A 25,984-nucleotide genomic window follows, 5' to 3' on the forward strand; every position below is an offset into this window, starting at 1 on the left:
CTTCAGCCCCCCTGATATCTGTTGGAGGGACAACACAGCAGGGCATAAGCAATCCAGGAAGGTCCTGGAATGCGTTGATGACAACTTCCTTCTCCAAGTGATAGAGGAGCCAACGAGGAGAGGTGCTGTGCTGGACCTTGTTCTCATCAACAAGGAGGGGCTGGCGGGGAATGTGAAGCTCAAGGGCAGCCTTGGCTGCAGTGACCATGAAATGGTGGAGTTCAAGATCCTTAGGGCAGTGAGGAGGGCACAAAGCAAGCTCGCTACCCTGGTCTTCAGGAGAGCAGACTTTGGCCTCTTCAGGGATCTGCTTGGCAGAATACCATGGGATAAAGCTGTGGAGGCAAGAGGGGCCCAAGAAAGCTGAAGGTGCACAGGTCCATGGGACCTGATGAGATGTATCTGTGGGTCCTGAGGGAACTGGTGGATGAAGTGGCTAAGCCACTATCCATCGTATTAGAGAAGCTGTGGCTGTCCAGTCCAGTGAAGTTCCCACTGACTGGAAAAGGGGAAACATAACCCCCATTTTCAAAAGGGGAAAGAAGGAAGACCTGGGGAACTACAGGCCAGTCAGTCTCACCTCTGTGCCCAGCAAGATCATGGAGCAGATCCTCTTGGAAACTATGCTATGGCACATGGAAAATAAGGAGGTGATTGGTGACAGCCAGCATGGCTTCACGAAGGGCAAATCGTGTCTGACAAATGTGGTGGCCTTCTACGATGGGGTTACAGCATTGGTGGATAAGGGAAGAGCAACAGATGTCATCTGCCTGGACTTGTGCAAAGCATTTGACACTGTCCCGCACAACATAATTGTCTCTAAACTGGAGAGACATGGATTTGACAGATGGAGTGCTCAGTGGATGAGGAATTGGCTGGATGGTCGCACTCAAAGACTTGTGGTCAACGTCTCGATGTCTGAGTGGAGACCAGTGATGAGTGGTGTTCCTCAGGGGTCAGTGTTTGGGCCGGCGACGTTTAACATCTTTGTCAGCGACATGGACAGTGGGATTGAGTGCACCCTCAGCCAGTTTGCCAACGACACCAAGCTGTGTGTTGCGGTCGACGTGCTGGAGGGAAGGGATGCCATCCCGAGGGACCTTGACAGGCTGGAGAGGTGGGCTCTTGCGAACCTCATGAAGTTTAGCAAGGCCAAGTGCAAGGTCCTGCACATGGGTCAGGGCAATCCCAAGCACAAATACAGGCTGGGCGATGGGTGGATTGAGAGTTAAAATTATGAAGACAAGTCTTAGAAAGTCAAAAATCTAAGCAGTTTTCACATTGGTCATATCACATGATATTTTATTGTCTACGCCTAGTATGCTATTCATTATCACTTGGGAAAAAACAGATCACACTGTATAGTAGTAGTAGTAGCTGTTCTCAGTCATTGCTTGTATTGTTGGAAAGTACTGAGTCAGCTCTTTTGTTGTAAATGAAAGAAAATGCTGAATATAAATATTACACCGGGGAAATGGATTACAGATAATTAGTCAGAATAAGTGGATCAATACTGTTGGAAAATCATTGAACATGGATGCCAGTGCAAGATGGGCACTCAGCAAGTGCAGAAAAACTTGTGGAAATTTCAAGACAGGTCTACAAAGGTAAAGATGGAAAAATGTTCTGAGATGGAAGAGAACAAGAAAAATAGTTGTACAGAACATTCAAAGCTCTCACCATTATTCATCCATGCATCAGTAAATGGCTTGATGAAACACATGGGTTTGGACAAGTTTATGCTACCTCTGGGACAACAGAGTAACAAAATTACAGGCTGTAATCAAGAGCAAAGCACTGAGAGACAGCCAGATTTCCATGGACACAAGCACATACATGAAAATGTTGGAGCTGGTAAATATGCCTAGGAAATTGAACTCTTCCTTAGCACTGAAATTCCAGGACCATCGTTTGAATTGTCAGGAAGGGGGAACTAATTAATCCTATCAACTGGAGAGAAGTTACAGTCCAAGAAGTCATTTGGCTTGAAGAAACAGTGAATGCAAAGGAGATGAACCTTTGCCATAGAGACTCTTTGTATTCTCTTCTGGGCTGTTACAGACTATCCCTGCACTGCTCACCTTCTGATCCACTTCATAGGTTCTTTATTCTTCGCTGTCCCCCATCACCTTGATCTCCAACATGCCGTTTCTTTCCAATTTGGACAGCATTCCAAGCTTCCAAACAGTGGATTCATATTTTGAGTAACTCATGCAAGCCCAACTGATATGGCACAAAGGGTCTTAAAATAACCACCTACATTTTTATTTTAAATCTGCTAGTTGCAATTAATGCTCTTAGTTTTTTTGTTGGAGGCAACAGAACAATTTATCCATATGCACAATGTCTATGCCGCACATGGTTATGTACACAAAAAACAACTAAGCCTAGACAAGAACAGGGTGGGTTTAATCACATTTTAAAGTTTTCCATAATTTTAGCATTTGAAATATGTTTAAATGACCTTATTACAGCAGTAGTTTTAACATGTTTTGATCTTCTGTGTTGTTTTGTTGTTTGGGTTTTTTTTATTTAAAGATGGTTATTTTTATGAACAAAGTTTGATAGATGCAAATCCTAAATCTGCAAGCTGAGTATAATAAAGATCTGCACATATTGATGCTAATACTAACTTGTTATAGTTTATAGTTCATTTCTAAAATGCTTATAATGCAAAACTTACATAAAGGGCAATCTCTATTTAAGTGCTGCATAGTCATATATATTTTGCTTAGTCAACATCTGCTGTTGTGTGCTACTGGAGATACTCTATTGAGTAAATTTGTTAGAAGTCATCTGAAAGTATTTAGTCTTCTGTGGTTACTTTCCAACTCAGACAATTGAAGTAGAATTAGGAAACATAACGTATGTTTATTAATGAGCGTATGGTGTTTTTCAAAGAACAGTAGATAGAGTTAATTCATGCTTTCTGTCCAGGCAATTAAGAGAAGCCATTAGATTATAGTTATCCTTGCTCACGTGCTCACTTAATACTTTACATCAAAAAAAGGCCCTGTTTGAGTTAGAATCTGAAGAAAGCTGTGTGTGATCTTGGAAAGTGATCATAATCTGCTTTAAAGGCTATATGTATTTCAGGTCTTTATTAGCATAATGTATCAACATTAATATGACTGCTTTCTGCTTCCTCACTTTTTTTAATATTAATTTTATTTTTAGCCTAAAGAGTCAAAGTAAATTTTTTTCTGATGATGAATATGTTCTTTGAGACATTTGAAGGATGCATTATATAAACTTAAACTTCCTTCAACAAGCTTAGAATTTCCTGTATCCAGCATCAGTGACAGCCTGCCAAGTTGTAGAACAGCTAGCTGATCCTCAATCAAAAGCGAGTTTCTTTTCATTTTGGATTTTATCCCTCTCAAGGCACACGCGCGCATGCACACACACACACACTGCATAATGCACAAATGTGTACATCTATGGAGTTAAAATCCCCAAATGGCAATGTAGTGGAATTAGTGACAAAATAGTGGTTTAATTCATAGGGATTGATATTTGAATCAAAATGCTTTTAGGGTGCATATGTAATATTTTGGGGTTTGTTTTGGTTTGTTTTCCATTTAAGCCTTCATCCTATTTTCTTCATGCTCATTTAGAATCATTTCTAAAACAAAATCCTAGTTTGGTATGCACAAAAGATGAACCCCAGCCAACCAGCAGCTACCTCAGACGGTCACACAAATTTCTGAGAAGGGGCCTTTGCCTGTTAGAGTAGATCAATAAATTTCATAATAATAATTTGAAGAGAGAAATATGAAAATTGAGTTATCAGTACTTACTTCTTTGCCTTTGTACCATTCCTATTTGAACTTTCACATTTTAAGTGCTCTCATTTTAAGAAAAATGGAAAGCAATTTAGCGTTGAAGGCAGCAATGACAAAATGTGTGTGGGCCCATGTGTGCTTTTCAGGGTTCCACAAGTAAAAAAATTAAGGTCTTGCACCATTTCTTTTGAGATGAGTAAAATCACTCTTTCTCAAAGGTCAGATATTTGTTACACAACTTTCCGAAATCTTCCTCTCTGTTCTTAGTTCTAGTATCCTGGTGTTTTCCTCGGCTCTCATTAATATGAAGAAGGAAATACAAGACAAGCAAATATGGTTCATAAGATATTGTCAAGTGTAAGCTGCTTCAACAGATCAGTCAACTGAAAGGAAGAATAAAGCTTTCAGATTTGTGAAGTGAAGGAGAGACAGCCTTACAGACATGCAAAATATTTTGTATAAAAAAAATAATTAAATAATCCTTTGTGTTTGGTATAAATAGAGTAAAAAGAGAAAAATTAATATTCAAGTGGTAATCATAAGGTTAGACTACACTCAGATAAATTAAAAAAAAAAAAAATCCAGCCTTTCTTCACAAGTGTAAAGAGGCAATGCTAGAAGATGGATTTAGCATCCTTGAGAACTAGATAATCCTTTATGAAGAATAAGAAAAGATATATTGCATGTTCTCTTCATCCTAGCAGGTAGCTGAAATGAAGGGATGTCATCTCTGGCTTCTGTGTATTACTGATTAGATCTTGGTATTTCTATTGAATGTGGAAGGATAAATAGAATATAATCTGTCATTAGTCTTTAGGACTCATTTTGTGGGCAGATTGTTAATAGGAGATTGTAGGCTTGACTTTAATAAATATAGGATGGATTTCTGGTTTGAAACTTGATCTCTTGCAAAGCTACAGAAACAAAATAACAGAGTGTCTTGAGGTGATGGTTTTGCACCTTTTTTTGGGGGGGGGGGGCAATATTTTAGTGGTTCATAATGATAAATATATTTTAAGTGCTTGCCAGTGCAAGTATTTGAAATGTCATGATTGCAATGTCATAGACTAATATCTTGAGAAACATTGTAGGAAAAAGCATTTTGGGAGAAAACTACTTACAATCCGGATGTTGACAGAGAATAAGGAGAAAATGCAAAAGGCAATATTGTAATTAGGAAATTTTCGAGTGTACACAACTGAGCTGCAACACCATTTACCTCCACCTTCTTGATATTCAAATGTCATTTTGATTTATCACTCTAGTTCCAGAACCACACCTAAAACAAAGTACAAAAAGCAGCAGTTTGGGTCATAGCATCAAATGTAATACCTCTAATTTGTGGTCCTTTCCATTTCACAGGCAGAGAAAGCAGGTAGATTTAAGCTAGTGTTTCAGCCTTCCTTCATTCTGTCAGTTATTAGAAGTCATTGAGTTGTCATGATAGCAGTATGAAATCTGAACTGACATGCTATGAAATAGCCTAATGGAAATTTTAAAAGTTTCTATTGAAATATCATCACAGTGACATGTAATTTTAAATATGTCACTGAGACTTTTACAAAGCAAACTTTTTTTTCAAAGAAAATGTCACTGATAACTTTTTAAATTACTTCATTGCATCTCAGTCCTTAGAACATGAAAGAATTACGCAAGAAATAAAAATTATAAATAAAACACCCTTCCTGCTGGGGGAGTTCAGGATGTTCATGCATCTCCAAGAGGCTTTGCCTACAGTGCTACTCTGTAAACAGGAAAGCTCCTTGAAAATTTACTACATGAAGAAACTTAATCTCAGTGTAGCATGATATGCTTTAGAATGTTTTACTTTGTATAAGTAGACTTACAATCCAAGACATCAGAAGGTAAAAATGTAAATCAAAATGTAAAGTTTTCTGTTGGGTATGATTAGTCTTAAATTATTATATACAAGCATAACTTTTGAGAAATATGTATTTTGTACCTTTTTAAATAAATATTCTTGTGGTTTACTGTGATCTGATCTTTTGTAAAGCAATCTTACAGATAAATTCAAGAAAAAGTCAATGCAGTTTTTGAGATTCAGTGCAATAATACCCTGTCTTCAAACTAATTTGTGATCACTTCTGAATTCATATTTTTTACTTTAAATGACAGTGTATACAGTCTATATTTTAATTTTATCATCAAAAGGATGAGCGTATATCTTTTGGTATGAATGAATAAATAGAATCTTAAAGAATGTGGTATGAGAAATTATTTCTGAAAGTAACATTTCAAGTATTATGGTTGCTCCTTTTTAAATGTATCTAGCAAAATTGTCATGTTACAGTTTAGTAGCAGTCTTTCCCATTTTGACTCCTTGACTGCAATGATGTAAATGATACTCATCTTAATTACAGATAAAAAAACTTGTGGGCCTCATGAATTCCAGTGCAAAAACAACAACTGTATTCCGGATCATTGGAGATGTGACAGCCAAAACGATTGTGGTGATAATTCTGATGAAGAAAACTGTAGTAAGTAACTTTTACCTAAGTACATGTTATAAGGAGTGGAGTCAGTTTAGCAACATGTAAGAGGAAAACTTCAATTTTGATAAACTGCAGGTGTATGTTTTTATACAACGCCATCTGATCTGTTGAAAATCAGTTCCCCAGAGTTGAAATTCTCCAATTTTATTCATTCTTATAAAGAGCTGTAATTCTGTATCATCTATGGAAAAATGCCTGACCTGTGGCTTCTCAATAATCTGCTGAACTCAAAATAAATATTACAGTTAGTTTACCTTTGTCAGTAAGTTACATATCCTATTTCATATCTCTAGATAAGAATTATAAAAACTACTCAGTGATAAAGTGATAAACATTTGTTAACAATAAGTTTGATCAAACACTGCCTGCCCATTACATTCATTATATTCCTGAGATGATTCGCCTCGCTTTGTATCGTGGTAAGTCCATTTCTGTAATACTTAAGCACGTTAAGAAGTAGATGTTGTTATTCAAAGTAGCTCAGTTAGCCTAGTTCTCTCTATGAGGAACCTGAATGCCTAGTAGATCTCTGTAATACCAATTTCAGTGAGTTAATTTAGATCTGGTTCTCAGGAAGAAATGACAAATTCTTAACGGTTTTATCACATAATCATTGTCTTTATAAAGTATTTCAAGAGGGAAATTCTGCAAATAGTTCTGAAGTGCCTTCTGTTCAGCTGACAATTTCTGGGTTTTTTTTCTTTTGTACTTAGAAATTCAAGAAATTAATACCTTGTGTAGATAATCTTGAACCCATATTCCTGATTGTATATCATGAATGTATATTTAGTATCTTCAAGGTAATGACCTAGAAAGTTTAATAAGTTAGGCATTCTAATGCTGAGTATGTGCTCTCAGCCCCTTTCTCCAATTCAAAACATGGTGTCCATAGGTACAGATAAAGGATGTCTGAAGACTAGCTCATTCTGCCTGAAAGGTTAAAGGGGATTTGTCTACCTTTTAATTACTATCTGCCTTTGAAAATGTTGTGAGTTACTGCAAGCAGTAGTGCTGTAGTTTTCATACGCAAGTGTTTCATCTGAAGGGGAAAATATCATGTGGCTCAGTAATCACTCACAGCCATTTATTGTTATACCCCAGAGGGGCTTTTGACACGCAGAAGCTTTCTTAACTTTGTGGGAGATTTTACTTAGGAATTGATTATTAGTGCCAGTGGGATTTTCCATTTTATTTATACTATGAATACCAAGAAATTATTTTATGTTCTTTTATTCTCATGTAAAAATAAAAGACAGACATGGATTTGCTATAGCGATGTCAATGTACCTGACTAGATAATCTTTTGAAAATTTAAAAAAAAAACAACTTCCACAAAACATTATTGCTGTTTGCAGAATAAGTGTCAAGCATCTTATTTGAAATTGGCCATTTGTGAAGTGAGATTTATTTATCAAGAAGCATTAATAATTGTCTTCCTTAAAGTTTAGATTATCATAGTACGAAGTGATTAAAAAAAAAATGAAGTTCAATTAATGAGGGAGCAATCCTCTATCCATTGGGGTTTTTTAAATATTTATTAAGCTTGCCATCTTTGTGTTCACATCAATAATTAAGTAATATATTCAGTTCTTGGCTGTTCTCTAGACTTGTAGGTAAAGAGATCGGTAGTTAATTGTAATGGATGGAATTAGTGAGTTGAGAGTATCCAGACACAGCCAGTGCATAAAACTAAAGGCCAGAGTGGTGAACTGTAGTTTGTGTTAGCGTGTTTTTCATTTTCTTTTGCTTGTCAAATGCATACTTCACTTCTAACTGTTGAATCCCATATTCTGCTGTTTAAATTAAATACAGTAGGCTGACACAGTTGTAAAATTCAAAATCTTGGAAGCATTGGGAAAATACATAATACTGTTCAGTTGTTTGAAACAGATGTATGAAATTCTTTATAGGCTGTCAAGCCATTTATAGAATAAAGTGTAATGAAACAAATATATATGAAATTAGAACTTCAAAAGCATTTGACAAAATATATTACATTGCACATTAAGATAAGTTGTTTATAGCATACGTGAATATACAAAGGGCTTGTCAGGCAGCTATATCAGAAAATGAGTTGTTTCTCAAGAATGCAGAATGAATTCATTGAATTATAGAAATTCAGCTCAAGTATTTATGTTTCTCTAGATAGTTTCTTCACATGCTCACACAGCATCCTGGGGAAGTTAATCAGAAGCGAAACAGAATACATGTTAAAAAGTATCATATGTGGGTGTGAAAAATTATTAGTGGTATAATGCAAATAGTTAGTGCCCGTTATGACTTTGTTATTTAACTATATTTGTCTTACAATCTATTGTTCCTTAACTATATTTGGACCCTCCCGAATAAATAAGAGTTATTAGGAAGGTTATAGGTCCATACTGAGTTAGCACTAAGCAAAGTAGAATGCATTTAAGTATTCTGAGTTAATATCTTTTTGGAGGGGGAATTTGCTTTCAGAGTTTATTTGAATTTTTAAAAACAAATTAGAGCAAAAATAGTATTTTTGTCTTTCGGGGAACTTAAAAAATGGAAAATTCCATCGTAAAGACTATCTTATTCCTGCTGAAAAAAAAGGCACCAGTAATGTTTTATTGAATGTAATTAAAGAAAATATAATAACACTGAAGCAAAGCAAACATAATAATGCTGTAGAAAGACATTAATTCAATCAATGTAAAAATATTACTGTTGCTAGAGAATCTTCTCAATGCTGTTTTGTTGCTCCTACAAGTTGTCAAGAAAATAAATTAGTTAATTTTGTCCTGGGATAACTTTGTATCCCAAACACAATGAGAACTAGCAATTATTTAAAATTTAAGTGAAAATGTTTTAAACCAGCGTATTGAAAAAAACTAAGCTGGAATATCTCGTAATGTCATCTTGAGTGAATTTTGAGTGCACAGTGATGTAAATTCACATTCTTTACATTGCTTAAGATTCAGCTGACTTGGTGCAAGTGAGACAATGGCTAGTGTCAGTTTTCAAAAAGCAGCTAGGTGCCAGTGCTAGCCAAGGGCAAGTATGCTACTTCACTATGTTAAAATGATGGGTACCAAAGGTTTCTTCTTTTATGTACACCTGCCAGTCTTATGACTAGATTAACAAAGAACTTTCTATCAAAAAACTGTGTCTTCTTTGTTTTGGTGAAATACAATGCTAAGTAAATTTATTGGAAATAAGTAAAGAAAAGCTGCATTTAATGCCATGAAAAAAAACCCCACCTATCACCACTTTAATTATCTCGTGTTTACAGGCATTCATTCTGCAGGAAGGTCCGTGTTACTGGTTTTAGCAGTATTGTAATGGCGAAATATAAGGAAGGGTGCTCTTGGTTTTTTCTCTTCTGTTTTGTCGTGTGTGCTCTTTTTGACTGGGATAGATTTAATTATCTACATAGTAGCTCTTATGGTGCTGTTTTGGATTTGTGACCAAAGCAGTGCTGGTGACTCACTGATGTTTTAGTTGTTGCTGAACAGTGCTCGCACAGCATCAAGGCCTTTTCTGTGTCTCACGCTGCCCCACCAGTGAGCAGGCTGGGAGTGCACAACAAGTTGGGAGGGACCAAACTGGCCAAAAGGATATCCCATAGCATGTGACATCACGAGGAGGAAAGGGGGATGTTCAGAGTTATGGCATTTGTCTTCCCAAGACCATCACACGTGATGAAGCCCTGCTTTCCTAGAAGCAGCTAACACCAGCCTGCTGATGGGAAGTAGTGAATGAATTATTATTTTGCTTTGCTCGTGCACACAGCTTTCGCTTTACCTATTAAACTGTCTTTATCTCAACCCACAAGTTTTTGAACTTTTAGCCTTCGGAGTGGCTGTGTGTGGCTTAGCTGCCCTCCAGAGTTAACGCGCAACATCATGATAATACTGTTACGCTGATGTTATGCGGATGCATCATACTGGATACTCTGGTTGGCTTATTGAAAGGTTTCAACTCCAACACAACCATCTAGTAGTAGATCTGATGAATACTCATTCATCACAAGAAAGCGTTGCCTAAGTATGTCACCTAATTCCTCTAAATCTTTGTGATCTACTGCCAAATGGCAGGATGAATCAAGAGGTCAATGTACACTTTTAACTCATTTTAGTTGAGGTGCTCCTGTCCCGTGTTTATATTGCTGTTAATTCTTTTTCTACATGCAAGTTCCATCCTTCCTATTATACAAATTAGTTTCTCTAAAATTTGCTTTGTAACAGCTGTTACAAGACATAGAATTCTCACAAGGACCAAACATATTTATCATGTACAAACACACATAAACAGTACACTATAAGTTTGAACTTCATATCCTATTCTAAGAAAAAAAAGTTCTGGGTTTTTTCCCTCAGACTCGTGTATCAGTACATCAGTCTCCTAAAAAATCCTTTCAATTCATGACTTAGTGCAATATCTGTGCCTATTAAATGCAAAATTGAACCCCAAATATGAAATCAATTTAAATGTTTCTCATGAGATCCTTTTCTTGCTGCCATTTAGGTTGATGATAAATGTCAGTTGGCTCTACAGATTATTTTCAGACTTTAAAATGTGAAAGAAGTAGATCATTTTATGTGCCGTGTTTGAAATAAAATTCTTTCTAATATTTCAAAAATGCTTCTCTCAGGAAGGAGTTTCAGTGTTTTTATAAAGCAGATGCTGAAAGATGCTGTCCTTCATTGGTTATACAGAAGTCTATTAATACTTATTCCTTTCACTAACAGTCTAAGCACTGACGGGAAAGTACTCTTCTGTGTTCATATGTAAATCAGAGAGATGTATGCCAGCAGCAGAAGAAATATTTCTTGCAAACAGAGAATTGAGAAGTTAGCTCATTGTGTGTATTTTTCCAGAATCAAATTCCTGTTTATAAATAATTCATTAGCAGTATAGAAAATGTATTTGCTTATATTTTGCAAATCAGTATAGAAACATGACAAGTGTTTATTTGCATGTGAATTACTTTTTCCACAAATTATTTCCTTAACATGATTTATCATATTGTGAACTTCCTCTTCCTGGCCTGTTCACAACAAAAACAATCAAATGTCAATGATTTGCTAACGTTTATACAATGAGCTTTTGCTTTGAAAAAAAATTCGGAGTCATATGTATAGAATCCAAGAATCCATATAAATGCTAACCTTTGGTTTGCTTAAATATAACATTGCTGGAGAACTGATGCAATTGGCGTAGATCTGCTTTTATTATGACTTTCCTACAACCTCAAAATGAAAAGTTGTGCCTACCTGAAAAATGAAATTTCTCTGAAAAACATTCAAACAGGGTTATTTTGATTTATTTTATGAAGTGAGGAGGAAAAAAAAAAAGTAGCTGAAAGGTTCATTGAAATTATTCCTTACTTGAAACAGTTTTTGATTTTTATAAACCCAGAAAAAAGCTAAGTTCAACTTTACCTTAGGTCTGCGCAGCACATGTCTAGTGTATTCTCATATTGGTATTTACCAAATTCTTCTGAATTGGAAGCCTCTAATTTTGTGTTTGCTTTCCTTGATCACTATGGTATGTTTTTAAAAAGCATTCATGCTTCCGCCTTCCATAACTTTAGCATTACCCACTCCATTACTGTCCATTGCTACTGTCTGCTCTCAGTCTCTCCTCTTTCTTTTTTACCTTTCTTCCATTGATTTAGTCAGTCATTTACCATTTGCCTGAACTCTTTTCCCATCTCTCTGGTGAAAAGGTCTTACTAATTAATATTTATTCTTGATTTTACATTATTTACATAATGCAGTGTTTACTGTGATGGAAATAATCCCACAAATAATCCTCGTTTGTTTTTTCAGTCCTGCTTTCCCAAAGCTCTCTGGCAAAGTCTAAATTGCATGTAAAGACTTGCTTAAGTTCTCCTCAATCCCCACTACTTCTCTACCTTTGTTTAATCTAATGGTCCAAAGTCCAGACATTGGCTTCATTTTTTCCAGTGACTTTTGTAATGGTCCTCATTTTCAGGAGGAAAGCACGTAGTATTTTGCTGGGGGAATCTTCCAGACTGGTCCTGTTAGCAGTGTTTTGGTGGCAGCAGTAGCGAAAATGCAGAGCTGTGCAGGCAGCGAAGCAAATAGGCTGAAACAGCCAACCTCACCTTCTCAGAATTACTCCATCACTCCCTGCAGCCTGCTTCTCCTGTTTGCTTTGCCTGTACCTTGAATTAATTTTGTGTCTACTCTTCCCCTTTATTGTGTCAAACCTTTTACAATGAATTCAGACCTCCCTCTGTTGTCTTTCTTCCCAGGGTTTAGAACAACATACCCATTTATCACAAAATATCCCACTTACCTTCCAACCTTTCCTGTCTCCTATCCATCTGTAAGCTCCTTAGATTCTTTTTAATTAACATCTCCCTTCTGTTTCCCTAAAATTACTTGAAAATTCCATCCTTATCCTTACCTTTTTTTTTCCTTTTCTGTGTTTTCTAACAAATTAACAGTAGTGATTTTTTTATGAAAGTATACTCTCCATTGACTTTTGCAACCCACTGTATTTTCATTCTGTTAAATCTCTCTAACAATTTTGTCAATATTTAAGTCAGTGGATTATTGTCACGCTTCCCCCCATACTTAATTTCTGGAAGATGGATTTTACTTGAAACTCCAAACCTTACCTCTTAGGGATTCCATTTACCATCTCAATACTATTCCCCTGACTGCTTAGCACAGGGGAAGCTGACTCTTGACACACATACGCATGTTAAAAGGTATGTGATAAATGGTATGCTATTACGTGATGGAAAGTCAAAGTTCTGGTTGGTTCTAATTACACTTGATATTAACAGGTGCAAAATGAATTTCTAATCTGTGTTACATATCTCACAAAACCTGTAATAACATAAATGCATTGAAATAATTAATATTTATATAGTCAGCATCTCATAATTTTCCAAAGAAATCTGATAGAACTGAAATGAAAGTATTTTCATTACTATCTTACTATATGTAAATGAAATTTAGTTATAAAATGTTATGAAACAAAATCCTACAGAAAAAAAAAATCCTTATAGTTTGCAAGTTAGTGGTTTTGACTTTGTTATAGTCATTCATTGACTGGTTGGGGGGGGTATAGTATAAACTATTTTATGGAAATGCTAATAAGCCTAGGGTTGTTACTTTTCTTTATTCAGAGCCTCAAACATGCACTTTGAAAGACTTTCTTTGTGCAAATGGCGACTGTGTTTCAGCAAGATTCTGGTGTGATGGAGACTATGACTGTGCAGATGGCTCAGATGAGGTAGGCTTCTTCCAGGAAAAATATTTCTTTAGAAAATTAGTAGTTTTATATTGTTGGAGAATGGATTCCCATGTACAAAGATTTTAAAAAGCAGCAATGGGAATTGTACACATGAATCCATATATGCAAATATGTTTACGAAATTAAAACTAAACCTGTTGAAATAGTTATCCTAAAAAGAGAACATGTGAATAAAATCAAGTTGTGTTTAACAATAGTCTACATCTTTTTGCCCTGGCAATGATCTGGACCTCTTCCCCTCCTGGAAATTTGAGTCCTGGTTGGGGAACCACTGTTTCTACACACAGCAGGGGTGTGGTTTGATTTGGTTTCATTTGGTTTGTGGGTGTTTTTGGAGAAAACAGTGTAGACTGTTTTGTAGCAGAAGCTCACTGGATAATGCTTTGCTGTTTTTCTGTTCTTTCCTGTCCCTTTTGTCCCTTCTCCTTTCCTGCCCATGCTGGACCTCAGATGCTTCCCACCTTCTTAGAGGGTGCAAGCCACCTTTCATGAATCGTATTGACAAAAATAGTTTATTTCACAAGGCAATACTGTATTTAATAGTTTAGAGGAGTATAGGCTCTCATTTCTGTGATCAGCTGTATATTTACTAATGTTTATATTAAACTCTTGATCTCCTATATGCTTGTTCTTGTTGTACCAGAGGTATTGTGAAACAGGCTGTTCAAGAGATCAGTTCCAGTGTTCCAATGGTCAGTGCATATCAGCGAAATGGAAATGTGATGGTCACGAAGACTGCAAACTTGGGGATGACGAGAAAAATTGTGAACCAGGTATTGTTTTACATAATGCTGAAAAATAAAATGAAGCAAGGGATAAATCATAATCAAACAAGGAGAAAATAAATCAACAAACCAAGATTCCTTGGGAAGTAGGGAGGAGTGCTCTTTCAAATGTGTATCATTGTCTCTTCCTACTCGTGTTTTGAAAACCCCACTTATGTACAGCTATGCAATATGAAGCGTTTGGAGGAACACTATTTGATTTAATTATGTAGAAATATAATTTGATAATGTATACTCAGCATATAAAATTCTTCTCTGAAAACAGTAATTCTTGGCACGTTACTAAAGCGTCTCTGGGGTTTTTTGGCTTTGTGGTGTTTATTCAAAGTTTACTAGTCCTTATGCAAAGGTTTTCTCTACAAAGTTGCTATTTTTGTTCTTATTGTTTTATTTCCTTTTTACTGTCTTGGAAAATGCAGTTGTTTATTTTTTGTGGCAATTTTCCTAAATTTTTTGTAAGCTTCATCTAGATGGGTGCAACTTATAGAAGCCTATGACAAAACTCCCCTGATTTACAATGCGAAAAAAAAAATCCACCTATATTTTAAATAAAACTGATTAATATATATTTATTTTAATTGTAATAATACATACTCTCTGAAACCATGGTTTCTTATACATCTGGCTTATTTTATTATAAGCGCTTGCATAACTTTAGCCTAACCCTAAGCCCGTTTTAAAGAAAGCAGTTTTTTTAATATACTCATTCTATGAATATACGTATGTGTGTAGTTACCATTGTTACCAAGCATAAGGAAAACACAAAAAGAAATTCCTCAGTGATAAAACACAAATATCCTTTCAGTATCATTATACAGTTTACTTAGGATGCAACAATTCAGTTTTGTCAAGTATTTCATTGTAGTTTATGAATGTTTGGAAAAGCTCAGGTCAGCTACAAATACATGTTTGCTCACTCTGTTAACCAGATGAAAACATTAAATTATAAAGCAAGTTATTTATAAATTGTCTTTTTCTTAATGCTAAAATATGTGTTTGTAATCAGCATCTCCAACCTGCTCTTCAAGTGAGTACGTGTGTGCAAGTGGAGGCTGTATTTCGGCATCTTTGAAATGTAATGGAGAGTATGACTGTGCTGACGGATCTGATGAGGTAGCTGACAAATTTCTGTTGATTTTTTTTTTCATACAGTCTGACATTAAATTTGTTAACAGTTTTAGATCTGAAAATATTTAAAGGGGCAAGTGGGTTTTTTTTGCATCCATTGAACACCGTCAGATAATTTAACCCCCTGATCTAATTCCCTGGTAGTTACACTGTTTGTTTGCTCTGTGGCCACCTTTTGGAGTAGACAAAGTTGTTTCCCCTAAGTCAAAACCAGAGTGTGGTTCTGGGGGAGTTTGCTTCAGAGACTGCTCCACACTGGCAGTGTGGACAAGTTTGTGTCACATTTGGCTCCCTTTGTCCTCTAGATTCATCTAATACAATCCTAGCAGGTACCTCAGCCTCTGTAGGTCTTCATGCTGTGCTCTTCCTACACGTTGCACTGTTGATAAGTTTTTAACAAATTACCACTTTCATGAACAACTTCAAGAAAAAAGATCAAAAATAGTTGTTATTTCTCAGAGCCACAAAGGTGCCAGTTAGAGTGTGAAGGATGCCTGAGCCAAATGCTACCCAATGCAGGTGAAGACAACCCACTCCAGAGGTTTCTAGTCCTGATTAAGCTGGATATAAACCAGTTTGCGCTAACTGGCCTCACATCCAGAGTTGTTTCTTGTAGGGCAGTTGACTTCAGAAATGTAAACATAGCTATTGTTTCCATTGCTAATACTGAGCAACATAAAGAAGTAATACCAGAACATATATAACGTGCGGTTACAATTTCACTTGGACTTCAGGAACTATTTAGATTGCACGTTGTGCTGTCAGGGAGAACTTTCTTGTATTTAATACGTAGGGCAATGAAAAAGAGCATTGGTAAATTTTGTTAGGTTTGTCTTAAGTATGCTGTTGTTCTCATTCATTAATACTTAGTTCATATCTGTATTCACACAGATGGATTGTGTAACTGAATGTAAAGAAGATCAGTTTCGATGCAAAAATAAGGCCTACTGTATCCCTGTCAGATGGCTTTGTGACGGGATCCATGACTGCGTGGATGGCAGTGATGAAGAAAACTGTGGCCAAGGCGAGAGACGCTTTTCTTTAAAAGGCTTACTTTATTGGGTTTTTTTATGAACACACGTTAGAAGTTAGTGGTAGCCTGGCCATTCTGAGTGATGAAATGAAAGCTCTGTGACTTCTTTCAACAAAGACAGTATAGCAGCTTCACAAGCAATTTGCAGGATGAAGCAAAACTTACATTGTTTATGCCTCACAGCTCATTGTTCCTTCTTTGCATTTCCTTCCCCAAGGACCAAAAGGTTGTGTTATTACTGGAAACATATTCTGTTTCATCAGGGAAATCAGTAATAAGTCCAGTTAATTTACAGTTTTATAGGCAATAATAAATTACAAAGCCATGCAATATAATGAAAAATTGCTAAATAAGTAATCTTAAGACCCCAGTTTTCTGTTTGTTTCTGTGGAGATGAAATGTTGCAACTACCCAGAACCCATAAAACCACATTTTGAATTCTCGCTCTCCTTAGAGAGCAGAACTGTGCACATAAGTTGATTCACATGAAGCTAAACACTATTCTTAGACTTTCAGGCTTATGATTAAGCTTCCAAATATGTTTTTGAGAAATACATCTGTTGATCTAATTCTCCCAGTTGCCGCTGATTTTTTTAACTGAACCTTGCTTCAGCTACCAGGCAATAGCAGTGTAACTCTGCACAAAATTCTTAGTAAGTGTAGTAATTGAATAATTGTGACAAACAAAGAAATTCTAACTCAAATTAAAGAATTTCTTTTCAAAAGCAAAATTTTACTCAGAATTTTGTCAGCTTCATGTTTTTTCCAGATTTTTCTTCTTTCCTTTTCTTCAAAGTGAGTAGTTATGTGTCTTAGTCATCTCCAGTCACGATATGTGTCTAACTTCAAAAGCATAATGCAGTACAATAATAAGTAATAATAATCAAAGATGAAGCAAGCAAATATCCTTCCCTTATTTTGTTGTAAGTCTATTAAGCAACACTTACCACTAGAAAAAAACAGAAGTTATATGGGATGATTAAGTTTGAAAGAGAGACCAGAAAATGAAGAAAATGGGAAGAATGTTCCAGAGATGTTTAGATGCAAAGAGAAGAACATCATATTTGGAAGTGTTAAAGAATGAATTGTTTTAAGAAGACTGAGATAACAAAGTTTTAAAAAATTTCTAGTCTATTTTAAAACTGCTTTTAAAATATCTGGACTGTATCTCTTTAAAAACCGATGAAGTGTAAGTAAGTAGTAACGCGCTTATTTTATCTGAAGCCCACATTATTCTTTGGATAGCATAATGGAGCTTCTGTGAACTGCAGATTGCTTATAATGCAATAACAAACCTTTTGCCTAGTTGGTTATTGCTATAATACTTTGCATTTATGTCACAGTTATGATTTCTGTTACAGAAATCTATTCTATAAAGGAATTATGACAGGCAGAGCAATCACATGAAACAAATGCCAGTTTATCTCACTGATAACTAATTTTTTCCTCTTTGGAAATACAGCAAACACAAATGGAGTTTTATTCTACAGCGTTCTAAAACAATCTCCATAATATTTATCTGTAGCCCACTATGCATATTTATAAACGTAGCTTTTTTCAATCTTATTATACAACTAGAATTATGGTTATATTGTGATTACACACACAATTATTTATATTCATGTCTTTTATCACGAAGAATACTTGAATTTTATATATTTTCCCTCGGATAATAATAAAGAATATATCTGTTAATGTTCATACATTATCTTTGCAATGGAAGTGAATTATATTTGGTAACATAGTGTGAGAGTTCCCAACATCCTCTTACACAGTGGGTATTTCATACAAATTAATTTTCTGGAAAAAAAATTTAAACCATTCTGAACCCTTTATAGCAAAAGAAAGCATTCTGTTGATTTTAATGGGGTGTGAACAGGGCACTGAATGAGTAAGTAAAAAGCCACTGGAGCCTGATCTAACTATTAGGGTGGGTGTAATGCATTGAGGGAAGCCACAGTGAGAGTTTTGGTGTTATCATATGAAATTTCATTGTTTCTTCCTCTGCAGGTACACAGCTTTATTTTTTTTTATACTCTGCTCCTCTCAGGAAACTGAGAATCCAGTTACCATAAAAATGTGTTATGAAGAAAATTAATTTCAAGAAGTTTCCATAACTTTGTTGATTAGTAGTGGTAAAATTTAGTCATAAATTTGAAACAAAATGCCTTCTTACTGCTATACATGTTAAAACTGAATCCAGCTTGAGCCAATTTTTAAAGCTTGAGCAGTCCAGCTTAAAACATTTTCTCTCACCCTCTGTTCCATTTTGTTAGATGATTCAGAGTTCAATCAATACTGAAGTTACACAGAAGAATTTATTCCTGCTGCATTCTGTGTTCAGTAAATATCCTAATGAGAAAATTCAGAACTTACAAAAGGGAAGGGAGTGTTAGAGGTCACCTAGTCTTATCTACTCTGTGCCTACATGTCCAGATCTTCTCTACTTACAGAGTTTATAGTTGATGGGGATGTTACAAGCCTGGCCAAGCCTATTACTCCTCGGGAGAAGAAAAAGGTGCTACCTCATGGCTAAGGGACTGCAATCACTTTGTCTCTTCTGAACACGATGTGTGGCTCAGAAAGTGGGAGTAGGAATAGGTGAAGGATCAGACATTCATGTGAAACAAACCTGGACTGAAGCAGCCTTTCACAAGTTTGACCATATTTCTGTCTTCTGGTTTGTACTGTTCTCTGATAGCACAAATTACTGATGTACCCAGCCAGGTCTTTTCTGAAAGTCAGCATCACCAAAGGAAGTTACAGACAGAAAGACAGTTTAAGCGTCTCCTGGCTAAATGCAAGGCGAGCGTGCCTAGCTGTCAGTGTCTGTCTCTGATAAATGCCCCTTCTAGTCAGGCCAAATAGGTGATTCCTAGCTAGCAGTCATGAAAAGGAAGTGAAAGAAATGTATGGTCAAGGAAGAGGTTTTTAAACGAGTATTTCTCTCTGCCTCTCCAACCCTTTCAATTGGGATTTGTTCATTTACTTATGCTACATGTGTCATTCTCTGCAGATACTGTGTGATAAGTGGTTGTACCGGTTTTATCAAGAATTGACGTTCTTTCTTTTGTCTTTCTGTCTTCCTGGGGTTTTTTTCTGTCTTCTTTTCATCCTCCCAGGGGGAAATATATGTAGAGCTGATGAATTTTTGTGCAACAATTCCCTCTGCAAACTACATTTTTGGGTTTGTGATGGCGAGGATGACTGTGGAGATAACTCTGATGAAGTTGCTGAAATGTGTGGTATGACATTACATTTTTCAGTGCTTTTCATGTAGTAAAGCGAGAAATGACACGTAACATGCATAAATATATAAGGACATATGCATCTAAGTTATCTTTATTTTACTTTTAGAAGATTAGCTTGAAATGGGGGATATAGTTTTCTGTTGCTATTCATGTAATTTCAGTTAAGATATTTGTGAGCAATTAATCTTTTTGTAGGAAATGCACAGAGGGGAAAAAGTTAATTCTACATTGAAATATTGATCATCATTAAGCTTCCTACTTCCTTTGTTTTATTTCTGTCATATGTACTGATTCTCAAAAAGAAGCGTAATTAGTCTTATCACACAAAATAATTTTATTCCTTAAATGAAGAACTTAACACTTCAACAATGTTTACAGTATATTCCATTAGGTACCAGAAGTTAAAATTAAGTACCATTCATATGTCAAGTACAACTCTGTTCCCATGCCTGCTTATTGCTTTGATAAGGAGACATTAAGGAAGGTTCAAGAATGCTAGCTGGGTAACAGCTGCTTCTGTTTTTTTAATATACAGTAAAGTTTCCATGCCCTCCAACAAGGCCGTACAGATGTAGAAACAACAGGGTTTGTCTGCGACCTGAGCAGATTTGCAATGAGGTCGATGACTGTGGTGATAACTCGGATGAAGATCACTGCGGTAGGTGATATTACCTTTCAAGGCATTCAGATCAAAGAAAACAACTTGAAGGCAAACTTTGTTACAGAGATCTGCTTGTCCTTCAGTAAAGCTTAACTGGAGGTTAGTAGATCAGAATTTGAAATTGAAAGAAATTAAGCTTGAAATAACTTCCAGTTGCTTACTGCTTCATGGTCATTCCCATTTATATGTGTCTAAAATAATCTAAGAGTCTTAAATACTGATTTATTTTTCTCTTACTAATTTGTAATTCTATAGATAAAATCACATATAAACCAAGACCATGCAAAAAAGATGAGTTTGCTTGTAATGATAAGAAATGTATTCCAATGGAGCTACAGTGCGATTGGTTTGATGACTGTGGAGATGGTTCAGATGAGCAAGACTGCAAAATAAGTGAGTTTGGCTGACAAGATACGTTTTTGGGATTGTAGCAGAAAAGAAATAATTAACTGAGACTTTCATCCATGCAAAACCTACTCAACAACACAGAAGTTAATTAAAGTTGGGGTTTTGTAGTTAAGAGTTAATTCTATTAGACATACCACAAGAGGAAGGCAAATTTTATAGCAATTCAGGCTGTAGTAGTTTTTAGAATAGTTCTTGAGTTTTTCAAGTAGTTTAGCTATAAGTTGATTGTATTTTATCTTATATTTGCAACAAAATAAATTTTAGTATTAAATTCTTGATGTGAAATGAAGTATCTCAATTAAATACTGTCGATTTATATGCATATGGAGGTAGATACTGTAATGTCATATATTTGTTTAAAATTTCCCTGATACTCTTGTAATAGAAAGATAAATTTGTTTTTTGCTGTTGTTATTTTAGATCTCATTTTTAACAGTTTGAGCAAATCTATCAGCGGCTTTTTAGACATTTTGTTTATGTTTAGGTGTCGCTGAATATACATGTGAAGATAATGTGAATCCTTGTGGAGATGATGCATACTGTAATCAAACAAAAACATCCCTGTTGTGTCAGTGTAAACCTGGATTTCAGAGAAACAAGAGGAATAGACAATGTGAAGGTACAGATCTTTTCCATCATCCTTTGCTGTAAAATATTAAAAAGTCAACTGCATAGTCAATTTTCTATGCTGGAGAAGGAGATACATATCACATACTTGTTCTGCAGAGTAAAAACTATTTCACAGCTAGGGGATTAAGAAATCAAGAAAAGAAACTGAAAGGTTTTACAGGATGTAGGTTTATGCATTTTACCGGGAGAGGTTATCAAAGATTAAGATTGGTTGCATATGTCAAAAGGTTCAGGTCAGACTATTAAATGATTTTATGATTTAAGGGGTAAATGGGTGATTTAAGGCCTAGTAGATTATTTAACTGAGCAGTTGGCATTGGTATTTAAGTTGGTATATGTCAATACTTTGAGGTGCTTAAAATAATGAAGATGCATAAAACAAAATTGAAATGAAAATAAATAGATTGAAAGTAAAATTCCTTAAAAAATGTAGTCTTAATATATACGATGCCACACTGGTCAGAAAAAAAGACATAGTTGTTATAATGAAAGAGTTGATCAGAAGGATCAGATCAATCTACCTTCCCAAAGAATGGGTTGTGAATTCATTTTCTTACTGGTGAGCAGTAACTTACAGAAAAAGTGGAGATCACTTCAGTGGGACTATCAAAGTGAATATACACTTGCATACCGAAACTTCATTGTTTGGCTCTTAAGCAAAAGGTATACACAGGAACTTTTCCGGGAAGGAATAATCATGTAGTTTTGACTGTACCAGAGGTAGTTATGTTGGAAATAATTGTAACAGACATTCTCCAAGCTGATTTCAAGCTCTAATGATAATAGGTTGATATAGGAAGGATGGAGAAATAAGCTAAAAAATCTTTGTCAGGTATGTTGATTGCAGCAGGAATGACATTACTGATAATTGCAGAAGGCTTCTTTTTACTGTTGCAACATATACCAATGCTTATGAGTTCCTTTTGTTCATCTGCTTTGTTCCATGATTTTCCAAACATGTTACATACTAATGTATTAAACTATAGGTATATAAATTACAATTCTCTTCCTCATAGATATCAATGAGTGTATGGTATTTGGTGCCTGCTCCCAACACTGCAATAATATTAAGGGGTCATACAAATGTGCATGCGAGAAAAATTATAAGGAGAGGAATAACAGCTGCATAGCAAAAGGTAAGGCTATAAAAATCAAAATAGAGACACAGTACTAAATCATTTGTTATGTACATGGTTGGTAACACTAATGTGTTGCATATAGAATTTATTTTTAGATAAATATTTCTTGAGTGGTGCACAGAAATAGTTTTCAAAATCACTCAGATTTACCTTTCATTTCGGTAAGCAATAAATTCTTATCACTTCCATGTAAATGAACATACTTAATATGAAAGTCCATCTCCAACTCCAGCTTCCTCTATTTACAAAGATATACACAAATAAGAAAAACAGCGATTATATATTAGCAAGCATGTAAGCGTTCTGGTGAAGCATTAGAAGTGTGAGAGGAGAATCAGCTCTTTCATAGAATCATGTTTTAGAACTTCAGGTATAAATTAAGTAGTATTTGGAGTTAACATGTTTTGCTTTGTCTTGTTGAGAAATCTCATACAAGTCATTTAAGTGGAGTTTTTCTAAGTATAGTCACGTAAGAATATACTCCCCATATAAATCAGCTGCCTAGATCATGGTCCAGTGCAGGTAAAGAAATATGCACACATAGATGGTATTTGTCTTTCATAAGGCAGAGGTATTGCGCAAAATGGAGGTAACTGTGTAACTTTTAAATAGTTTTAGAAATGAAACCAGCAATAATCCATCTGCCTGAGTGAAGTTAACATAATCTTTATGGATCTGTATCTGAATAACTGAAAGTATGATTGTAGCATCTCACCTGCAATTTAGTGAGATTTTGGTGTGAATTTGACTTACACCTACACTTGGAGTCTTCAGTGCAGAATGAGTGTTGAAGTTACAAGGTGTGGCTCCTTATATATGTCTGTGCATAACTGGTGCACAGCTATGAGTGGTACCCGATCTGAACCCTATGGCCAATAAGCACATTGTGGACATACATGCTAGAACCATAACAGATTGTATCATGTTAATTCCAGTCTTCCGTTCTTTGTAGCAGACCAGTCAGTAATGCAGGTACATCTGTGCTGGGTAGTTACATGGTGATAGTCAGGTTTCTTACGTGCTTTGTTCACATTTTCTTAAGCAAACATGCTATGGGAAGATCATATTAACGAGTCATTAGTAATTTTCTCTATATCTAACAGGGACTCTATCAGGTTTTAGTATCATTGCCTATTACTGAAGATGCAGTCAGGTTATGACGAGGGAACAAAGAAGGTTGCTAATTGAGGATAGTGGCTTGTTATTATAGAAACACAGACATAATTCTGAGGGCTTATAATTTAAAAATCTGGGAATCATTATCCTACATCTGAATTTTTCACAAACTTCGTTTCCATTGTAATAAAGTTAATGTTTCCCTCTTTCCCTCATTGATACTTGCTTTAATGGAACTCCTTTTTGTTATTGTATTTAGCAGGAGTGAGGGAACATGATTTTTGATATTTCATGCTCATAAGGAGGAACTGTGTTGGGAAGACATTATTATAAGTTGATGCTCTATGGATAAATGTGATATAAATTAGAAAACTAAAAAATTGCAAATGCATTCTAATGTACCCAGCAAATTTGAAACTTTCTCAAAGCTTAATGAATAGATATCAGAGAGTGTTTTCTTATGAATAACATACTTTACAACATCTGAATCAAGACAGTAACTAGGTATCCATAAATACCACCCATTCACAGGTATCCGTAAATATTCACTCTGAAGTGAGGAGGTATAAGACACAATTAAACACATTCTGTAGCAGCTTTCATCCAGTTTGCTCATGTTGCAGTCAATTTCAAAACTTCACTGCCTTCGCTAAAGATTGGATCATACCGTTTCTAATTTCCAATTAAGCAATTTAAAATAATGCTTATTGGCAACTTTGTGTTCCTTTAATATATACTATTAGGACCCTCTAGACACAACATGCATATAAAAATATGTAGTGATTCCTGTAGGCTTAATGCATAATATCCCCTATTTTTCTATACTGCTTCAAGTGTTCAAATTCTTATATTACATATTCCTTAAAATACAGTCTTAGGTGTCACAGTGTGAGCTTGGAGAGCATTGAGGTAATTTATATTGGTATCAGAGTATGAAGAGTTGTATTTATTGCCCAGAGTGTGAGTGTTTTTGCAGTCTTCAACAATCAGAAAATAATTTTAACATAAGAAATTATAGCAGATAAACACCAAAAAGCTACTTGAGTGAAAAACACTGATTTTGCATTAGTTGACATTTACCTTATTTTTGTTTCATTATAATAATCCCTAGGCTCTGAAGATCAAGTTCTCTATGTTGCTAATGACACTGACATCCTGGGTTTTGCATATCCATTCAACTACAGTGATGTTCATCAGCAAATATCACATATTGAACATAATTCAAGGATAACTGGAATGGATGCATATTTTCAAGGGGACATGATTGTTTGGAGTACTCAATTTAATCCAGGAGGGATTTTCTACAGAAAACTTCACGACAGAGAGAGAAGGCAAAGTAGCAGTGGCTTGATAGTAAGTGATCAAAATCAAAGATACATGATACCAATGTCTTTTGATTTACTTTTCTGTTCCGGTTGTCTATAATAACATGTGCTGATTTAGTAAATTAAAATGCCTATCTGCAAATGATTTTATTCAAATGGTATATATGTCTACTAATGCCTTTCCATTGAAGACTGACAGACTTGGTCGAGTCTCTAAGAGAACACAACTATAGTATTTTAAAAAGTTTCTACAGAGAAATAACCAGTATGTTAGAGGCTTGCAAAGACTGTATACCATCAAGATTTTTTATTTTAGGAGAGAAAAGAGAGGTTATAATAGACGCATATAAGCAACACATGGTTTAAAGAAAGGCATGAGTTTCAAATAATTAGAAAACAGAAAATGTAGATAGGCCAAAGACAAGCTTGATTTCTATAGTGACCATATAAACAATAATATTGGCAAAGCTCTGACAAACATTTAAAAATTAGAACAATAAATATTTATTCCTTTATATGTTGAACTGCGCAGCATCTTCTTTTGAATAAGCATAAATGTAATTTTGCTCTTTACAACAGAAATGTGGATTTTTATAACCTAGGGTGATTTCAAGTGGTCTTTACTTGAAAAGAAAATAAATGCAGATTCATACTAATTTGGCCTAATATATTTCTACAAAATTCTCAAGGAAGCATTAGTGCTGAACTGAAGACAACAGTGTGATCTTTACATTGGTGTTTCTATAATGCTGCGAATTTAGATTTTTATTTTTTCTTTATTAAATGTGATGGCAGAGGAGAGTTTTTAGTTTTTTCTTGACCAGTAATAATCAGGTTTGAAATAACACCTGTCTGGCTGTTTCCTTAAACTTAGGAGAGGTAACATCACATGAATGCTTTTATATACCCAGTAGTATCAACAGCACTAGCAACAAGTAGACTAATCTTTC

At 35.3% G+C, this 25,984-nt stretch overlaps 1 protein-coding gene across 4 annotated transcripts in view; it reads left to right on the forward strand.

Annotated features, from left to right (window-relative positions):
• LRP1B (LDL receptor related protein 1B) overlaps positions 1–25,984 on the forward strand; it is a 753,798-nt gene that overhangs the window by 666,730 nt on the left and 61,084 nt on the right. For all 4 annotated transcript variants that reach the window (XM_069780765.1, XM_069780767.1, XM_069780768.1 and 1 more), the window contains 11 exons: positions 6,167–6,283; positions 13,431–13,537; positions 14,202–14,331; positions 15,350–15,456; positions 16,363–16,495; positions 19,627–19,749; positions 20,291–20,413; positions 20,672–20,809; positions 21,309–21,443; positions 22,471–22,590; positions 24,821–25,062. In XM_069780765.1, the coding sequence (XP_069636866.1) occupies positions 6,167–6,283; positions 13,431–13,537; positions 14,202–14,331; positions 15,350–15,456; positions 16,363–16,495; positions 19,627–19,749; positions 20,291–20,413; positions 20,672–20,809; positions 21,309–21,443; positions 22,471–22,590; positions 24,821–25,062 (1,475 nt within the window). The remainder of the gene's footprint in view (positions 1–6,166; positions 6,284–13,430; positions 13,538–14,201; positions 14,332–15,349; positions 15,457–16,362; positions 16,496–19,626; positions 19,750–20,290; positions 20,414–20,671; positions 20,810–21,308; positions 21,444–22,470; positions 22,591–24,820; positions 25,063–25,984) is intronic.

The sequence above is a fragment of the Haliaeetus albicilla genome, chromosome 4, assembly GCF_947461875.1.
Source record: "Haliaeetus albicilla chromosome 4, bHalAlb1.1, whole genome shotgun sequence".
Classification (NCBI taxonomy): Eukaryota; Metazoa; Chordata; class Aves; order Accipitriformes; family Accipitridae; genus Haliaeetus; species Haliaeetus albicilla.